The sequence below is a fragment of the Hyla sarda genome, chromosome 9 (assembly GCF_029499605.1).
Source record: "Hyla sarda isolate aHylSar1 chromosome 9, aHylSar1.hap1, whole genome shotgun sequence".
Lineage (NCBI taxonomy): Eukaryota > Metazoa > Chordata > Amphibia > Anura > Hylidae > Hyla > Hyla sarda.
Genome location: NC_079197.1, coordinates 161,805,803 through 161,825,619, shown reverse-complemented (window position 1 = coordinate 161,825,619; position 19,817 = coordinate 161,805,803). Strand labels below are relative to the sequence as shown.

The 19,817-nt window shown below is 40.3% G+C and overlaps 1 protein-coding gene across 1 annotated transcript; it reads right to left on the bottom strand.

Annotated features, from left to right (window-relative positions):
- Positions 1 to 232: 232 nt before the first annotated feature.
- Positions 233 to 8,194, bottom strand: LY6G6C (lymphocyte antigen 6 family member G6C). The gene is made up of 4 exons (XM_056539835.1): positions 8,120 to 8,194; positions 7,735 to 7,805; positions 1,763 to 1,873; positions 233 to 936 (listed from the first exon to the last, which is right to left on the bottom strand). The coding sequence occupies exons 2-4, from the start codon at positions 7,781 to 7,783 to the stop codon at positions 740 to 742; spliced, it is 357 nt and encodes a 118-aa protein (XP_056395810.1). The 5' UTR covers positions 7,784 to 7,805; positions 8,120 to 8,194; the 3' UTR covers positions 233 to 739.
- Between the last annotated feature and the right edge of the window lie 11,623 nt (positions 8,195 to 19,817).

Genomic DNA, 19,817 nt, shown 5'->3' with positions numbered 1-19,817 from the left:
CCCCTCCCATAGACTTACATTGAAGGGGCGTGTGGGGCGTGACATAACAAGGGGGCGGGGTCGTGACGTTATGAGCCCCCGATGCCGGCTCTAAGTGTTCGGAACATTTTATTCCGAATGCTAAGCACCGGAGTACCCCTTTATCGGGTTAAATTCCTCACATAAATATGGTCAAAAACAAACACAAGTGAGACAAATTTATCACAAATAAGATTTATTATTTAGTTATCTATACAACATTTTTTTTTATTTGGTATTGAATTCAACAAATCAAAGAGGCATGTCATTTTGTGAGGAGACTCTGTAAAGGAAGTGCAGAAGGAGTAGACCCATTGGTGTGAATCAGTCCGATCGGAAGACCTCATATTCACAGACTGTGGTCCGGCTAAAGGTCAAGAATGGAAAAGACTGGGAGAAAAGTGATGATAAATGGGAAAGAATAGGAGAAAAATGGTGATAAATGGGAATGAATAGGAGAAAAGTGGTGATAAATGGGAAAGAATAGGAGAAAAGTGGTGATAAATGGAAAAGAATAGGAGAAAAGCCATAAAGGGTAAGGGGACTTGTTCGCCTTTTAGGACTAAGCCAAGTCATAGAATGCCTGACTGTGACTTGTAGGCCAAGTACTTAGGAAGCAGTCCAGTGTTGTTGTAATTTATAGCATCTGCATATACTCATTCAGCCTTGCTTCAAGGCAATCCTATAGTGTTACGTCTGCAGTGCCTGCGGCGGAGAAGACTCACACAGCATTCAGAAGCCAGAGGAGCCCCATGCCCAGCCCAAGGGAGACCGAGAACTTTACGGCGCTTCCGCTGTTACACTCATTTGTGTTACAACATGTGGTGTTGTACCGAAAGTTAAAGGTGCTGTCTGTCACGTCTTTTTCATCTGTACAGTTCGGTTTGCAACCCTGTTTGCTGAACAAGGAAAATGAACCTATGGAAAATGACAAAAAAAACTAAGAAATGTCAGTATAAGGTACTTCATGCTAGACCCCAATGCTCAGTACCCCAAGTTGAATCTTGGGTTCTAGATCAAAGAACAGTTCCATGCTACAATATGTTGATACTCTGGGTACGAGGGTTCTAGTTCAGAGTTTAAATATTAGACACTGGTGCCTGTGTTCTAGATCGGAGAACACTTTCACGCTAGAAGGGGTTGAGGGACTGATGCCTGGGTTCTAGATCAGAGTACTTTGATACTGGGAAGTGTTGAGCCTCTGGTAACCTTTTTTTTAAATCACCCCATTAGTGTCATTCACTATGGGCCAATAAGCCAAAAGCAGTAGGGTACATATCTAATGTTCTCAAGTGTCCTTAAAGGGGTCTTCCAGGAAAAAACTTTTTTACATACATATCAACTGGCTCCAGAAAGTTAAACAGATTTGTAAATGACTTGTAAATGACTCAAGTTGAGTTGTTCTTTTCTGTCTGACAACATGCTCTCTGCTGACACCTCTGTCTGTCTCGGGAACTGCCAAGAGCAGACTAGGTTTCCTGTGGGGATTTGCTCCTACTTTGGAGATGTCAGCAGAGAGCACTGTTGTCAGACAGAAACGAACAACTTAACTTAAGCAGCTGATAACTACTGGAAGAATTAAGACTTTTTTTAATAGAAGTAATTTACAAATCTGTATAACTTTCTGGATCCAGTTGATATAAAAAAATTAAAAAATTTTTTTTTTTACTGGAATACCCCTTTAAACCAAAAAAAGAAAAAGAAAAAAAATAGGAGAAGAATTTCTATAGATGAGTATATTTACCAAATGAGGCGCTGGTGTGGGAGCAGTTTCCAGTGCACTCTTTATTTGAAGACCCAGTGATGCACAAGGAGACGAAACGGAAATCACATGTTTTACACGTTAGAGCAGAGGCTACAAGGTAAAAAAAAAGAGAATTAAATACATAATACACACTGACATTAGAATAAGCACTGTCACTTTAAGAAAATTAACACCGTCACTTTAAGAAAACAAAAACTTGTGATATGTTATAGAAAGTTTTGCTCAGTTGGTGTCTGAGTATTCAGACCGTGACCGATGGCTAGGACTAGCTGGGAGAAGAGCGCACCAAGCGAGACACACTTACAATGTAGGTCTATGGGATTGTCTCGGTCAGACGCTCGTTCTAACATTTGTTAAAGGATACCTTTCATCAAAAAAAAAACTTTTGATATATTATAGATTAATGTATGCAGAATAACTTTCCAATAACATGTTGTTAAAAAATATGCTTCTTTCTATTTAATTTTCCACTTTGAAAAAACGACCACTAGGGGTCTCCCTACCAGTTGTTTTTGATAGATTTCAGACTCATGCAGGAGTCCTAAATCTCAGACTGTGGCCGGAACACAGACAAACTCACCACTGCACACTGCCAGGGAGCAGTGTTGAGCTTGTCTATGTCCCGGCTGCAGTCTGAGATTTAGGACTCCAGCATGAGTCTGAAATCTATAAAAAAAAGGACTGGTAGGGAGACCCCTAGTGGTCGTTTTTTCAAAGTGGAAAATTAAATAGAAAGAAGCATATTTTTTAATAACATGCTATGTGAAAGTTATTCTGCATACATTAATCTATAATAAACCAAAAGTTTTTTTGATGAAAGGTACCCTTTAAGGTTCTAAACACTGTCCGGGCATGCTGGGAGTTGAAGTTGTGCAACATCTGGAGGGCCACAGTTTGAGACCACAGTTTTTCAAGTGACGGGTACATTTTAGACAAACAAGGAGGATTTCCTTCTCATGAACAGGCAAAGGAATTTATATGCTCTTCATCTTGGAAGACTACATTCAATAAGTGTGTAAGCAGTCAGTATTCTTGGGATTAAAGGAGGACGCCGGTGGAAAACTTTTTATTTCTAATCAACTGGTGCCCGAAAGTTATACAGATTTGTAAATTACTTCTATTAAAAAATCTTAATCCTTCCAGTACTTATCAGCTGCTGTATGCTCCACAGGAAGTTGTATAGTTCTTTCTGCTGACACCTCTGTCCATGTCAGGAACTGACCAAAGCAGGAGAAGTTTGCTATGGGGATTTGTTCCTGCTCTGGACAGTTCCTGACATGGACAGAGGTGTCAGCAGAAAGCACTGGGATCAGACAAGAAAGAACTATACAACTTCCTCTGGAGCATACAGCAGCTGAGTACTGGAAAGATTAAGGTTTTTTTTAATAGAAGTAATTTACAAATCTGTTTAACTTACTGGAGCCAGTTGAATAGAAAAAGATAGTTTTACACTAGAGGGCTATGTTGGGGACCACTGGTTTATATAACTCCTATAATTTTATTTAAAAAAAAAGCATGTCCACTAGCTGTGCCAGCTCAGAAGTAGTTAATGATTGGCCGTAGCCATAGAATCGAATAGGTGATGTCATTTCTGTTGAGTAAAATCATGGTAGGAATCCATTTGAAGGGCTCTCAAAGGTATCTCAGAACACAAAAGGCAAGGCGGGGATTAAATGAGTATTTCCATCTTAAAAAGGTATCCCCTATCCAAAATACTGAGAATTGGTGGGGTTCTGACAGCTGGGACCCCTAAAAATTACAGGAATAAAGGAAATTTTGCAACCTCCCCCCCCCCCCCCCTCGCCAACCACTCACATGTAAATATAATGAATCCACTTAAACACGGCCAGTGCTCCATTCATTCTCTATGGTGCCAAGCACTGACCACATTCCCAGTGATCCCACCCCACCAGTCAGTTTGTTATCCCCTATCCTGTGAATAGATGATAACTTTTTGGACCTAAGAATTACCCACTTAAACTTTGTGTACTATGTACTATTCTGATGGACTAAGTTTAATCTTATTTAGTGGCCCTTTAAAATAAAAATCCCACCACTCAAGGTTGCGTAGATAACTAAACAACCTAAAAGTCAAACAAGAGCAATTGACCAAGTATTACGACTTCTTTGAAGGTCCTTTGACATGACTGAAATTTTAGTAAAATGGTAATCTTCGAAAGAAATGAACTACTTTATCATGTATGTTGTAGTAGGTGAGTAAACTCTAACAGTACGTGGAAGAATCATAGCCTCTAGCTGAAGCTTAAAAGGGTGGAATTGGCCTCCTCTGACTACATTAGAAGACCCTAGTTGTTCCGCGGGCGTGATTATGGCATCAGGTTACGTCTGATTTGTCCCATCACAAGGCATTGTGCCCATTTTAAGGTGATTGTTGAGCTTCACCTCCGGCATGAGAATCAGCCTGTGTGTCATACATCTCTGTTGTGTAACGTGAGGGTGTGACCTTGTGGTCTATGTATTCTGGCATTAAAGACAGCAATTGTCATGTGTAGGTAAGAGTCGATGAAATCATGTTGCCGTAGTAAGAAGACCGATTCCCAGGTTTCAATACACATCATTCTTTTCGTTAACAATGTCTAATTTGTTCCTACTTCTCATCCTACTGCCCCACCTGCCTGGCACCCTCCGCACTTTTTCTGCATGCCCTCCCACATCAGAATTTCTTTGTTCATTTCTACCCCTCCCTTTTGACTTTTAATCCCTTTTACCATTATCTTAAAGTGAGACTTCTCAGTGTTGACAGATCAAATATTTGTTTTATAAGGTCACGTTTTTCCAATAGAAACCTGGAAATTCAGAATTATGAAATGATATGGTATAGCTAGCTACCCACTGTCCGCATGACTAGTCCTGAATCACATTTGAAGGGTAGACGCTACTGATATCTCTCTCGAGAAGGTGAAAGGGGTGGAACAAGAAGGCTCATTGTGCCCTCACAACTCCATTAGTAAGACTCCATTAGTAGACTATCATCCGCAATGCCGCTTTGTATAGCCTCGGAACTACTGCTATCACTGAGATCTATTTCCCCATAAATTTACCATAAACTTAGAAAATCATATCACAATAGTAATTATAGGAGGACCTGTTCCTACAGGCACGTCTTATCTTGGCTCACTGACATACACTATCTAGAACATGATCTTCCTTCCTACCACACCCTTGCACCATTAAAGGACATCACTATACTCTAATACACTGGCATAGGCCTGTCTTATCTGGTATCTCCAAAATATTGTATCAGGAACACAATCTTCCTTCCTACCACACCCTTGCACTATTGAAGGACATCACTACATTCTAATACATCAGCATAGGCCCATCTTCAGTGGGATCTAGGAAATACAGTATAAGGAACCCAATCTCCTACCTACCACACCCTTGCATCATTGAAGGACATTGCTATACTCTAATACATTGGCACAAGCCTGTCTTATCTGGTATCTCCAAAATTCAGTATCAGGAACGCAATCTTCCTTCCTACCACACCCTTGCATCATTGAAGGACATCTCTACACTCTAATACACCAGCACAGGCCCATCTTAACTGGGATCTCGGAAATACAGTATCAGGAACCCAATCTCCTACCTACCACACCCTTGCTCCATTGAAGGACATCGCTATACTCTAATACATCTGCACAAGCCCGTCTTATCTTGGCTCTCCAAAATACAGTATCAGAAACAAGACCTTTCTACCTACCACACCCTAGCACCATTGAAGAACATCGCTATACTCTAATACATCAACACAATCCCGTCTTATCTGGTATCTCCAAAATACAGTATCAGGAACACAATCTTCCTTCCTACCCCACCCTGGCCCAATTGAAGACATCTCTATACTCTAATACATCGACACAGGCCAGTCTTATCTAGGAGCTCCGAAATACAGTATCAGGAACAAGACCTTTCTGCCTACCACACCCTTGCACCATTGAAGGACATTCCTATACCCTAATAAATCGTCACAGGCCCCTCTTATCTTGGCTCTCAAAAATACAGTATCAGGAACATGTTCTTCCTTCCTACCACACCCTTGCACCATTGAAGGACATCTCTACACACTAGTACTGATGTATTAGAAATAATAAGATGGTTACAGATAAGAAACAATGGAATTGTGACCATTCTGGCCCACTGTTAGGTAATGGTGCATTCACACCATGTTTTGGCTATACGGCAGCCGTTTCCGGATGCCGTATAGCAAAAACATGGTGTGAATGCACCCTAATTTAACTTATTCACGAATGTTGCTTATTCCAACAGGCCATTGGCAGATATCTTCCATAAATATTCTAAGATAAAGCAATCCCCATCAGCTGTCTTTCAGCTTGCTGTTTGATGTTGGGCAGTGGTAGGAATGGGCATGTACATTTTTTTGGTACAAGTTTTTATATTGGCCGATATATATATAGTCTTACCTATTGTTGTAGTGGTCCTCAGCCTTTCAAGCATGTGTGGCTTAATAAAAGCTTAGGTCTATGGCCAACTCTTTACTACTACAATCAGAGACCCCACCCAGGATGGAATAACACCGATTTCAAAATATAGAATTCTTCCACCCCGATCTTAGTACAATAATAGGGTTCCCAACATATCAAGAGAAGATCTGTTAGGCTTTTATTTCCCACTGCCGTTAGGGCAAGGAAGTGTGACGGCCGTCAGGGGAGCCAGTGAGAATTGCGGGAAAAAATGAATACTCCCGCTACAAAATAACAGCGCCCCCGACGTGCCCCATTATTGTAAATGGAATCCTTTGGGACCCGTTATTGCCCGTTGTGCCCTGTCCCAAAAACGTCTGTTAAAGGCTGGAAAAAAAGAGCCTAATGGCTGTTTAAGGTCGGGGCACAACAGCAGTGTGAAAGTAGCCTTAAAGGTGCCCATTTAGGTGCCCATGACATGTTTCAATAGCTGAAGTGTCCCTAGACTCATCCAAAAAAAATTACATACATTTCTAAGGTATAACAACTCTGCTTCTAACATGCTAATCATATCCCAACTCTTCCAAAAACTTACATATCAGCAGGTTAGTAATAATAAGTAACACACAAGTATATAATAAACTTTGCATTCTACACTGTCTGTCTACGACATGCTGCCCCGTCATGTTTTCAGCTCCACCGTACAATAACTACAGCCCTGTATAACATTCCAGTCGTGTACAAACTTTTCCACCTGTGGAAAAACTTGTTTCATGAAGCAAGCGTTCTGTGCCGTCTAAAAAATGACAGTATCTGGACAGTCCCAACATACAAATAAACAGTCAAAATGTAGAGGTCCACGCCCTGCCTCTCCGTACATCTTGGTCTAGTGTAAGTGGCCTGAGGACTAGGAGGGGGACTGTTACGTCTTCATAACTCTCTATGCCTGAAAAGAAACACTTACTTCCTTGAGGGTTTTTAGTAAAAACAACACAAAAATGTGACACCTGAACCTGGAATTTCCAAATCCCTGATGACTTATCTACGGTGCTATCAAGGAACCAACTTTTGGGTTTAACTACAAGACCCTTCTTAAGATTTTCACAGGGAGGGGGGGGGTACATATTCTAAATTGTCCCACCGTTCTTCACGTTTAGTGTTCATTTTGTAAGATGCCGATGGTGCTAAATTAAAGAAGATACCAAGATGGACTAAGAAAGATAATAATTATATATTAAGATACTTTCTTAATTATCTTAATTAAAGATAATTAAGAAACACCCTTTAGCTACAGTACACGAAATCCGTAAAGTGCTTTCTGACACATGTTACGTCCACCAGAGCCAACAGGCACAGAAAAGACTTGCAACATGAGACAAAACACCCGGTTATTTTGCCCTCGTTACACCTTGTTTGACTATAAGAAATCTTTTTGAACATTTTGCACTATTTTCAAGCATAAAAATATACATATGTATCTTATGATAAAAAAAACACAACACTTACCTATGGCAATGAGCCCAAGAGCAAAACTGATAAACAGAATCGTCTTCATGGTCTTCTCGTTCCGAAAATGTCTGATAGAAGAAGGGGGGCAGATTATTTAGAGATCTCAGAGGGGTGTGAAAACTTTAGGCAGCTTCCAGAGTTTAGACAGAAAAGAAAAAGTAGAAGAAGAGAGAGAGAGAGAGAGAGAGAGAGAGAGAGAGGGAGAGGGCAGAGCTGGAAACAGATGCAGGAAACTGATGATTATGAGGTTAAGTTTTCCAAGCAAAGCAGCTTCATTCCCAAGGTGAATGGAAATTGTGCCGTGGAACGGAGGAGATTATTTTTTTCAAAAAATATCCAAAAAGAAGGATAAAATGATATGAATAAAGCGAGGTAGCATTACCAGCTGGTGGCTGTGACTGTCTTCTCCTGCTGTTCTGACTGTGAAGAGATTTAGGATACAGAAAACCCTCTTTATACCTTGTTCTAATAGAAGGAGGAGCAGGATCCTGTTACGACTCCCGACCACACCTGTTTAGCTGTGTTTGGTCACCGTGATGGGATCACACCAATAACTGCACCAATATGGGGGGTTTCCAGAAACCGACTCCTTCCAGTGGAACCACAAATTTTATCATTTTTTGGTAGGGACTTAGAAACTCCCTGCTCATCTCCGAACTTTAATCCCTGGCCAGATGTTCCAAAATGTCCACACTTGTGTCTTTTAGCATCTTTATTTTTTTTTATTTTTCAGTTCACCAAGAAACATGGTGTTCTATCTTCCTCTACCCTAGACCATCAGAAAAACAGCCATTAAATCCATCCAGTCCACTTGACCAGCAGAGAAGTGGGAATGAACTCCTCCTTAAACCTAGATATTTGAGAAAGTGTACATGTGCTTTACATGTTTTTAGCTTCAGTGTCTAGCGTCTGTATTTGGCTCACAAATCCCTCTTTTCCCTCACTCATTCTGACATCCACTGATCAGGAAGGGGTGTTATGATTCGGCAGGCTGGAGGTGGATCCTCTGTGTCAGAGAGGGATTGGCGTGGACCGTACCGGCGGACCGGTTCTAAGTTGCTACTGGTATTCACCAGAGCCCGCCGCAAAGCGGGATGGACTTGCTGCGGCGGTAGCAACCAGGTCATATCCACCGGCAACGGGTCAACCTCTCTGACTGCTGAGATGGGCGCGGTACAAAAGGACAAGGCAAGAGCAAGGTCGGACGTAGCAGAAGGTCAGGGCAGGCAGCAAGGGTCGTAGTCAGGGGCAACAGCAGAAGGTCTGGAACACAGGCTTTGGACATACACTAAGGCTCTGGCACAAGGCTCTGGCACAAGGCAACAAGATCCGGCAATACTGGGAAGGGGAAGTGAGGTTATATAGACAGGGAGCAGGTGGAAGCTAATTAGACTGATTGGGCCAGGCACCAATCATTGGTGCACTGGCCCTTTAAATCTTAGAGAGCGGAGCCGCCAGCGCCAGAACGTGACAGCCGGGGACCGGGACGGGTAAGTGGCTTGGGATGCGGTTCGCGAGCAGGCGCGTCCCGCTATGCGAATCGCATCCCCGTCGTCAGTGTCAGTGCAGCGCTCCCGGTCAGCGGGTCTGACCGGGGCGCTGCAGAGAGGAGAACGCCGCGAGCGCTCCGGGGAGGAGCAGGGACCCGGAGCGCTCGGCGTAACAAGGGGCATGTCCAAGGCAAGCACTGAACCCGCCTTCATTCACCATGTATTCACCTCATCCCTGAGTCTGCTGTGCTGTGCTGGGTCTCCTCATCCAATCACTACAGGCCGCTCTGTTACCTCCTCCTCTCTTTTTTCATCCTGCAGTCTGATAGGACAGGAGTGAGCACAGAGGACTGCTAGTTCCGCTCCCTCACTTCCTGTACTTTGTCCATGCCTGTGCTTCACCTGGGACAAAGATGATGATGCAGCCGGACAGGATTATGTTCTGGATGGTATGGGGGACCCCTTGTGATCTTTTTTATAAGCCATGATTTCTATAAAAAGGAGATAACATTTTTTTATGAAGTATATTAGAAAGGTTATTGTTTTGCCAAGATGTACAACATATCAAAAATTTGGGATTCTGACAGTGCCCATTTAATTTCTTTATAGCCTAGATGACCCAGGAACCATGCATACACTTCTTTATTACCTTAGACCAGTGGTCTTTAAACTGGGGTCCTCCAGATGTTGCACAACTACAACTCCTAGCATGCCCGGACAGCCGTTGGCTGTCCGGGCATGCTGGGAGTTGTAGATTTGCAACATCTGAAGGGCCACAGAGAAAAATTCCGGTCCTGGACTGTTGGTGGGACTTGAGGACCGGCTTGGGGACCTCTGTCATACAACAAAACATATGTAGCGTGTTCATACGTGTCTTTTTCTTACACCTTTCATTTTCTTGAGGTCTTTACCCACTTTATGCCCCAGAAAAGTTTATTTAGGTATAGTCTTTATGCCTCATTTTAGTGTCCCCCAACCTGGCGCTCTCTAGATAGCACGAGCAACCTGTAATCTGATCCAACACCATAGTAATGTATAGAAATGAAATCACCGCCGTATACCTCGAAAACATGTAAATGAAGTTGGCACTGGAAATGAACAAATGACTTACATCAAGGCTGATAACAATCTGTGTACAGCGCTGTAGGGTACGTTGGCACTATATAAGGCAGTGTTCTCCAACCCGCGGCTCTCCAGCTGTTGCAAAACGAGGTACAGGGCCCTTGTGTATGAAGAGGGACCCCCGACGCCCCTTCGTCACATCAGAAGACACTAGTATTATAAATGACACATAGACTGGGGATGAGCCCTGTGACAGATTTTACATAGGGGCTAGGGTAGGGTGCTAATTTGCATAATTAATTATATATGCGTGACATCACAGGATACATATATGCAGGGTAAATTTGGTCCTATTCTGACCCCTATAACTTTATTATTTCTCCTAATACGGGCCTGTATCAGGGTCATTTCTTTGCGCCCCGATCTGTAGTTTTGAACAGGACCATTTTTGTTGTGATGTGACTTTTTGATCGCATTTTTTTTTTCAATTAAATTTGGAAGTTGCAGTTAGTTACTAACTACAACTCCCAGCATGCCCTGATACATGTGGCTCAGCAGCTGCCCCAAAGGAAAACTACAACTCCTAGCATGTTGGACTATATAGTAGTATATGGTTTAGGTCAATGTTTCCCAACCAGGGGTGCCTCCAGCTGTTGCAAAACTACAACTCCCAGTTGGGCTATATAGTATTATACAGTATAGGTCAGCGTTTCCTAACCAGGGGTGCCTCCAGCTGTTGCAAAACTACAACTCCCAGCATATTGGACTATATAGTAGTATACAGTATAAGTCAGTGTTTCCCAACCAGGGGTGCCTCCAGCTGTTGCAAAACTACAACTCCCAGCATGTTGGACTATGTAGTAGTATATGGTATAGGTCAGTGTTTCCCAACCAGGGATGCCTCCAGCTGTTGCAAAACTACAACTCCCAGCATGTTGGACTATATAGTAGTATATAGTATAGGTCAGGGTTTCCCAACCAGGGGTGCCTACAGCTGTTGCAAAACTACAACTTCCAGCATATTGGACTATATAGTAGTATATAGTATAGGTCAGGGTTTCCCAACCAGGGGTGCCTCCAGCTGTTACAAAACTACAACTCCCAGCATGTTGGACTATGTAGTAGTATATGGTATAGGTCAGTGTTTCCCAACCAGGGGTGCCTCTAGCTGTTTCAAAACTACAACTCCCAGCATGTTGGACTATATAGTAGTATACAGTAAAAGTCAGTGTTTCTCAACCAGGGGTGCCTCCAGCTGTTGCAAAACTACAACTCCCAGCATGTTGGACTATGTAGTAGTATATGGTATAGATCAGTGTTTCCCAACCAGGGGTGCCTCCAGCTGTTTCAAAACTACAACTCCCAGCATGTTGGACTATATAGTAATATACAGTATAAGTCAGTGTTTCTCAACCAGGGGTGCCTCCAGCTGTTGCAAAACTACAACTCCCAGCATGTTGGACTATGTAGTAGTATATGGTACAGTATAGGTTAGTGTTTCCCAACCAGGGGTGCCTCCAGCTGTTTCAAAACTACAACTCCCAGCATGTTGGACTATATAGTAGTATACAGTATAAGTCAGTGTTTCTCAACCAGGGTGCCTCCAGCTGTTGCAAAACTACAACTCCCAGCATGCCCGGACAGCCAACGGCTGTCCGGGCATGCTGGGAGTTGTAGTTTTGCAACAGCTGGAGGCATTCTGGTTGGGAAACACTGGTATAGTATATGGTGCAACATTCCGGGAGTTGGAAATTTGGTTGGATAAATCATTTTTAATATAAAAGCACCGGTAGGGTGGCTTTGCCAGTAAAATACCGTCCAGGTGACAACCCTATTTCTTTGGTTTATTTGGTCTGGGGGCCCTATGTTTTGTCAATCGGCCCCTGGATAGATTAATCTACCTAACACCAATGCTTCACCTATGATATCCTACAGATTTTTGCCCATCATCTCCCTCTTGACCGGGGTCTTGTCATCACTTGTCGGCATAGTTCTGTCATGAGTGTACGAGGAGGATGGGGGGGGGGGGGGGGGGGGGACGGAGGGTTAATATAAATATAAAGAGTGTAAATCCAGTGAGAAGTATGTAGGTGTACTTAGCAGGGTTGTGGTTTTTCGGGTGTGCTTCTCTCCACAACCAGTGCACAGTAGGAGTAGATCTATAGCTGCACAATGCATAGAACAGATACTATGACATGTCATTCTACATAGCCACGGGCAGCACAAGCCTCGCATAATGATAGTATCTGCTCGTCTTTCCTTTCCCACACTCCATTGTGTCACAAATTCCTCCATGACGGGTTCAGGGTTCTGTCCTTTTGTGAAAACTCCTCGCAGGGTGGGGACACGAGGGACGGCTGTGATGGGAGGTGGAAATTCTCTGGTTGAGTCAATAATAAAAACAATACAAAGAAGAGAGTGAGGCCGGTCCTCAGAACTAGGACTAAAGGAAAACAGAACATACCGGGGTCATGATAGGTGGGGGGCAGACGGGGCCCACACACACACACCCTGATACCTGATGGGCCCAGACACATGAGAAGACACCAGTGTTATCAATGACACATAGAGGGTGGTAGTGACTTTTTTGCCTTTTTTGGATGTCCTGTTTTGATCACTTTATCTTCACACTATGCACTTACATATACATCTACCTGAAGCCACCAAAACCTATAACCGGGGCGCCATCACAATGCCAACCCTTATCAGGAAGTGCTTGTACAACATTAAAAAGTATATGACAGATCTCTAGAGTCTCACATGAGTATATTCAATTAAGACATTTCATTAAAATAAATTCTTGATAGTTTTGAACAATAAGAGAACACATAAAAAGATAGATATGAGATACATGGATAGATAGATATGAGATAGATAGATAATAGATAGATATGAGATAGATATGAGATAGATAAATAGATATGAGATAGAAAGATATGAGATAGATATGAGATAAATAGATATGAGATAGATAGATATGAAATGGATAGATAGATATGAGATAGATAAATATGAGATTGATTGATCGATATGAGATAGATATTATATAGATAGATATGAGATAGATATGAGATAAATAGATATGAGATAGATAGATATGAGATGGATAGATAGATATGAGATAGATAAATATGAGATTGATTGATCGATATGAGATAGATATTATATAGATAGATATGAGATAGATAGATAGTTAGATATGAGATAGATAGATAGATAGATATGAGATAGATAGATATGAGATAGATATGAGAGAGATAGATATGAGATAGAAAGATATGAGATAGATAGATAGATAGATAGATATGAGAAAGATAGATATGAGATAGATAGATAGATATGAGAGAGATAGATATGGGATAGAAAGATATGAGATAGATAGATAGATATGAGATAAATAGATATGAGATAGATAGATAGATATGAGAAAGATAGATATGAGATGGATAGATAGATATGAGATAGATAAATATGAGATTGATTGATCGATATGAGATAGATATTATATAGATAGATATGAGATAGATAGATAGTTAGATATGAGATAGATAGATAGATATGAGATAGATAGATATGAGATAGATATGAGAGAGATAGATATGAGATAGAAAGATATGAGATAGATAGATATGAGATAAATAGATATGAGATAGATAGATATCAGATAGATAGATAGTTAGATATGAGATTGATAGATAGATGTGAGATATATAGATAGATAGATATGAGATAGATAGATAGATATGAGATAGATAGATATGAGATAGATATGAGATATATAGATAGATATGAGATAGAGAGATGGACATCCAGGCAAGGTAATTCAGCAGCACACCAGAAGATTTCAAGCAAAAGTGGTTTTCATTCCCCATTTACAGATACAATGTTTCAGCTGTATCTCACGGCCTTTCTCAAGCAAAACAAAATGGGTATCAGTGCTACAATTTATCAGGTGAACAATAAAGTGCATAATCAGTATCAATAAGTACAAAAATTCACATAATTCACAAAAATATCCATATGCATTACATATAATGGAATCAGTGCATAGATATCATGATTAACTTACATACATATTAAATATAATAGTGCCCTTATAAATATTACATCCATAATATCAAATTGACTTTAAGTATTGTGCAGGTGCATAATGTGAAGAATAATTAAAAACATTGAGAGGGGGCGGACCATCGTAACTCACCGGTATATAATGTATGACTCTATGATAAATTCTACAATATATGTTACATGAGCACCATGATAATGTTTAAAAGAGAGTAAATGAATGCATAAGAAAGTATAAAAGAAATAATGAAAGTTTATACAAAAATTGCCTCCTATATAAAAGTGTAACAATAAGGTCAAAAGCTATATAATGGTGTATATGTATCTCAATGAAACAGATATAGTGAAAAACAAATCTTTATAGATAGTATGTAATAAAAAATGAAAAGTAAATGAAAAATGTATTAAAATGAGTGAGAGTAAAAATAATAGTAAAATAATAATAATAATAAAAATAAAGTGAAAAAATAAAGTGATAAAGATGAATAATGTATTATTTTGGGGATGAACGCGCCAGCGTGCAGCTCCCGTGTACATGTCCATGCACACATGATGCACGCATCCACGTATACACAGGTCTGCACCCACACACACCACCCCTAAAAATTTTAGTAGAGATATGTATATCCCACCTAGTGTATAAAGTATATAAAGTGAGCAAATAAGGAAGAATATCAGTGGAAGACTAAATATTTTTAATATTATTCCTGCTCATGGACATATATTATTTCCAATAAAATATAAAATGACAACAATTACAAACTATTTCCTACAATCCTATAGGGATATAGATAATGCAACCGGTGAGTCATTATAGCCTTCTCCATATTCATAAAGACATCAAGATCTATAAGACAAGAGAAAAGAGGTTACTTATAAAATATTATATACCAAATTATGTATACAATGTATATAGAAAAAAGAAAGAACTGACAGCCAATAATATCCAAGGTGATTTTTAGGCGTAATAAATGGCTGGTGTAACAGTAAAATCTACATTTAAGCCCTGTGGACGTAAAGTACCCATTTCGTAGCTCCAATAAAGTTATTTTTTCTTGAGGCGGCTCTCTCTATCGCTGCCTCGTTTGGTACTAGGGATATGATCGAACAGTGTGTATCGTTAATCGAATTCCATATGACCCACCTCAATAAAGTGTTTGGACATTGGTAGATCCATACAAGCTTTTCGTATGGAGTACCGATGTTGGTTGAGGCGAGTACGGAAGTCGAGGGTAGTTTCTCCTACATAGATCAACTTACATGGACAGGTTAAAACATAAATGACAAAATTCGATTTACAAGTCAAATTGAATCGTAATCTATGCTCTTTACCAGTTTTAGGATGGCAGAAAACAGGACCTTTGTCCATACGAGGGCAATTCATATACGATCTACATGGGAATGATCCCTTCTATGCAACAGTTAAATATCTTTGTCGGTCCCCCAAGTCTGTAGACACGTCGGTTTTAACCAACTTGTCTCTCAGACCGGGAGACCTGCAGCAAGACATTAAAGGGGTTATCTGGAATTCAGGAATATTAGTGTAGCACTTTTGTATAATATACCAGTGTTTCTGTATAACAGTCGCAATCTTGTTAGAAGCTGTATTACATGTAGAGATGAAACTGACTTGTGGTGGTTTAGCTATTCTGCTAGGTTGATGAATGAGAGTATTGCGTTCAAGAGAAAGGACTTTCTGTTCCCTTTGAAATAACAGATCAGATGGATAACCCCTTTTGGAAAAATTCGAAGACATATTGTGCAAAGCCGGTTTTATCCCTTCCTCCATCCCGACAACGCGATGTACTCTCGTCATCTGGCTGGAGGAGAGGGATCAGAGCATAGGACATGGATGATGGCTATCGAACTTTAGAAATGTATTACAATCCATCGGTTTGATATATAGATCTGTAACCAACTGTTCGTCTCCAGAAAATCTATAGATGAAGTAGAAAATGACAAAGTAAATTTGATGTGGTCATGAATATTGTTCAGATATGCAGAAAAATCAAGTAATTGTGATGCAGAACCAGTCCAAATGAGGAAGATGTCATGGTTGAAGCGCCACCACCTCAGCAAATAGCTGAAGTGGTGGCACCCATAGACCGACATCTCCTCCAGGGCTGCCATGAACACATTGGCATAAGTTGGTGCCACATTTGTACCCATGGCGGTCCCTGTTAACTGTAAATAAAATTTGTCATTAAATGAAAAATAGTTACATGTAAGTATATTGTTCAATAGCATAAGCACTAGTGCACACTTGGCTCTCTGTACAGCCTCCAATCCAGCAGCATGTGGGATGGAGGTGTACAAAGATGTCACATCCAATGTGGCAAGAATCGTATTCGGAGGAATACTAATGGTTTCAATCTTTCTTAGAAAATCGGCCGTGTCACAGATAAACAATAAAGGTTTGTCTATCAATCCGGTATCAAAGGCAAATTTTAAACATGCAGAATTTTTTTCTAGCAATATCACGTCTAGGATCACCTCTGAGTTCAAGATACGGACAACCATCATCTGTCAGTTCACTTCAGAAAGATATTTTATCGGCAGGCTTGATGATCAAGTTGTGGTCATGGACTAGCTGATTTAATGCAAAATTCAGTTTTTGGGTCAAATTAGACCCGTGTAACTAATTTTTACTCACTTTAATCCTATCCAGATTTTTTTCACCAATTTGCAAAATGTGTCTATCACACAGGAATCAACCTGAAAGCTAAAGCTGCTGTGGACATTGAGATCAAAGTCCCTAGCGCGAAATCCAACAGGCTGATCCTGCGTGATATCATTCATGGAAATATCAAAAGGTTTGTTAGCGAACCACACCTTTAGTCTCATTTTCCTAAAAAATTGTGCGCAGTCTAATTCTCATTGAAACCAGTCTGGTCTATTTGTAGGACAAAAGTTCAAGCCTTTTGCTAATAACTGTAATTGACCAACAGAAAGAGCAGTAGAGGAAATATTTACCACTTCTTTCTGTACTGTGACTTGATCTGCGGTGCTTTCGGAACTCATGTCCTCTGGTCTTGATATTTCCGCCCACGGCGCCGGATTCCTCTGTGGGTGGGGCGTCGTTCAGATGTTGGCTGGAATCTAAACATTTTTGTGAAGTCAGATTAGGATTCAGGTCATTGGTAGAAACATTAGACTTATTCTGTTGATCAACCCTGTGTTCCCATGTTTTTCTGGGAGACTTCTTAGTGGTAGATGTCTGTTGACCCCACATATAGACACGGCCATTGGAATAATCCGTTGGTCGTGAAACCATTTATGTCTCTTGGTTCCCTCTAGATCAGATCTTAATTTCTGTAAATGAGTAGTATGTCGTGATTCATCTTAGTGAAGTCATCCTCAGCTAGAAGCGATTTTAGAGTGGATTCCGCATTAGCGACCTTGTCCCTAGTTGTCACAATGACCTTTTGGAGAAACTCCATGTTTAACAGTATTAGGTCCAATGAGTTACGATTAGACAAAGACTTATATCTGGAATGAAATTCAAGGTTATTCATATAGGCATTGTTTCTAGGATGCATACGCATGCCCCAGGGGACATTTTGGGCTTTAAAGTACTCTCCCAAAGTGGAGAGATGCAAACTTAAGGAGAGAAGACGTTTCGTTTTCAAATTATCTCTGGATGTCCAAAGCAGTGGGAACATGTAAAAACGAAACATCCCCTTCCACAGCTCCCAAAATATGCCCAATATCAGCCTCAGAAAAAGCAGAAACATGGGGGGTGGATACAATACCAGAGTCAGGATCCATGATCAGCGATATGGCAGTTGCAACACGGTGGGTGCCAGCCTCCAGAAACTGGATCAGCTACAACAAAGTTGTGTCGAGGCAGCACAACCAAAGCAATGTGCAGTAAAGCGTTTGCTTGAAATCTAATGGTGTGCTGCTGAATGACCTTGCCTGGATGTCATTACACAGTCTGCGACTGGGATTGTTCATCATCAGCCTGCACCCACTTACTGCACATTAGTGATGAGCGGCATATGCCTTATTCAAATTTGCGATATTTTGCGAATATATGGACGAATATTCGTCCTAAATCCGAAAAATTTGCATATTCAATATATTTGCAGTCATTTTCATTTTGCGTAAATGCACATGCACGTATGCACATATATGCATGTGGATAACTATATACCTATCTATCTATATTATCTATATCTCTCTCTATCCATCCATCCATCCATTCATCTATCTATATATATCTCATATATATTATCTATCTATCTCATACCTATCTATCTCCTAATATTCTTGGTCTATACAGAAGTGATAATGGGTCTATGACAATTTTCATTTGGAATATTGTCATGTCATATTCGCGAATATCATCACTATCTATCCACCTGTCTAATTTTAGTGACGATATTTGCGAATATGAGGATATTCGAGAATATTTGCATATTCTCATATTGGGAATATTCACTCTCCAGTCTAATACAGTAAATACTATATGAGCCTTCTTTAGACCACAAGCTGGAAGCAGAGAGGGATGAGATCACTGTGATGTGTTCTGTGGGGGGAAAAAATTACAAATGTTCGTAATTGTGAATATATAGCAATATATTCGCCATGTTCGCGAATATGCGAAATTTGCACTAAATATTCAAATTGCGAATATTCGCGCTCAACACTGCACATTGCTTTGGTTGTGCTGCCTCAACACCACTTTGTTGTAGATAGATGTGAGATAGATATGAGATGGATAGATATGAGATAGATAGATAAATAGATATAAAAATAGATAGATATGAGATGGATAGATAGATAGATATAGATGGATAAATAGATGTAAGATAGATAAATAGATAGATGATAGAAAGATAGATATGAGATATATAAATAGATAGATGATAGATAGATAGATAGATAGATATAAGATAGATAAATAGATAGATGATAGAAAGATAGATATGAGATATATAAATAGATAGATGATAGATAGATAGATAGATATAAGATAGATAGATATGAGATAGATAGATAGATAGATAGATATGAGATAGATAGATAGATAATATTCATTAGTAAAACATAATTTTTATTGGCTTTGTATTTAGTTCTGCTAATCTGTAGGATGTCCTTCTGGTGGTTACGTATAAGCATCGAAACTCCTTGAAGTCTGGGCATTGATGCGTTGTATTTAAGTCCCAGAGAATGTCCTGATGAGTCACTAAATAAGTAGAATGTAAAAACTACACGTGAAACAGCTGTCAACAAAGAAACCATAGTAACACAATATTAGAATTGGCTCAGCAGAGACACATCCAACCATGAGATGAACCTGTAGGTGAGCTCCGGGGATCTGGGCCCAGACTTCATAGACTCCCTGAGAAAAAAGGATTTTTGGATGTTCCATGTTAAATATACAGGATAATGGAAACTTCTTTGAAATGTTATCTAGTATTTCCCTGAACTTCCTGTTCTGCACCAGTTTGGAGATTT

What these genes read in the sequence shown, in the direction of transcription:
- LY6G6C (XM_056539835.1), bottom strand. Translation starts at nt 7,783, where the DNA reads ATGAAGACGATTCTGTTTATCAGTTTTGCTCTTGGGCTCATTGCCATA. An exon ending in TCTTGGGCTCATTGCCATAG is followed by an intron (nt 1,874 to 7,734) that starts GTAAGTGTTGTG and finishes TTTACCTTGTAG; the next exon opens with CCTCTGCTCTAACGTGTAAA. An exon ending in CCACACCAGCGCCTCATTTG is followed by an intron (nt 937 to 1,762) that starts GTAAATATACTC and finishes CATTTTCCATAG; the next exon opens with GTTCATTTTCCTTGTTCAGC.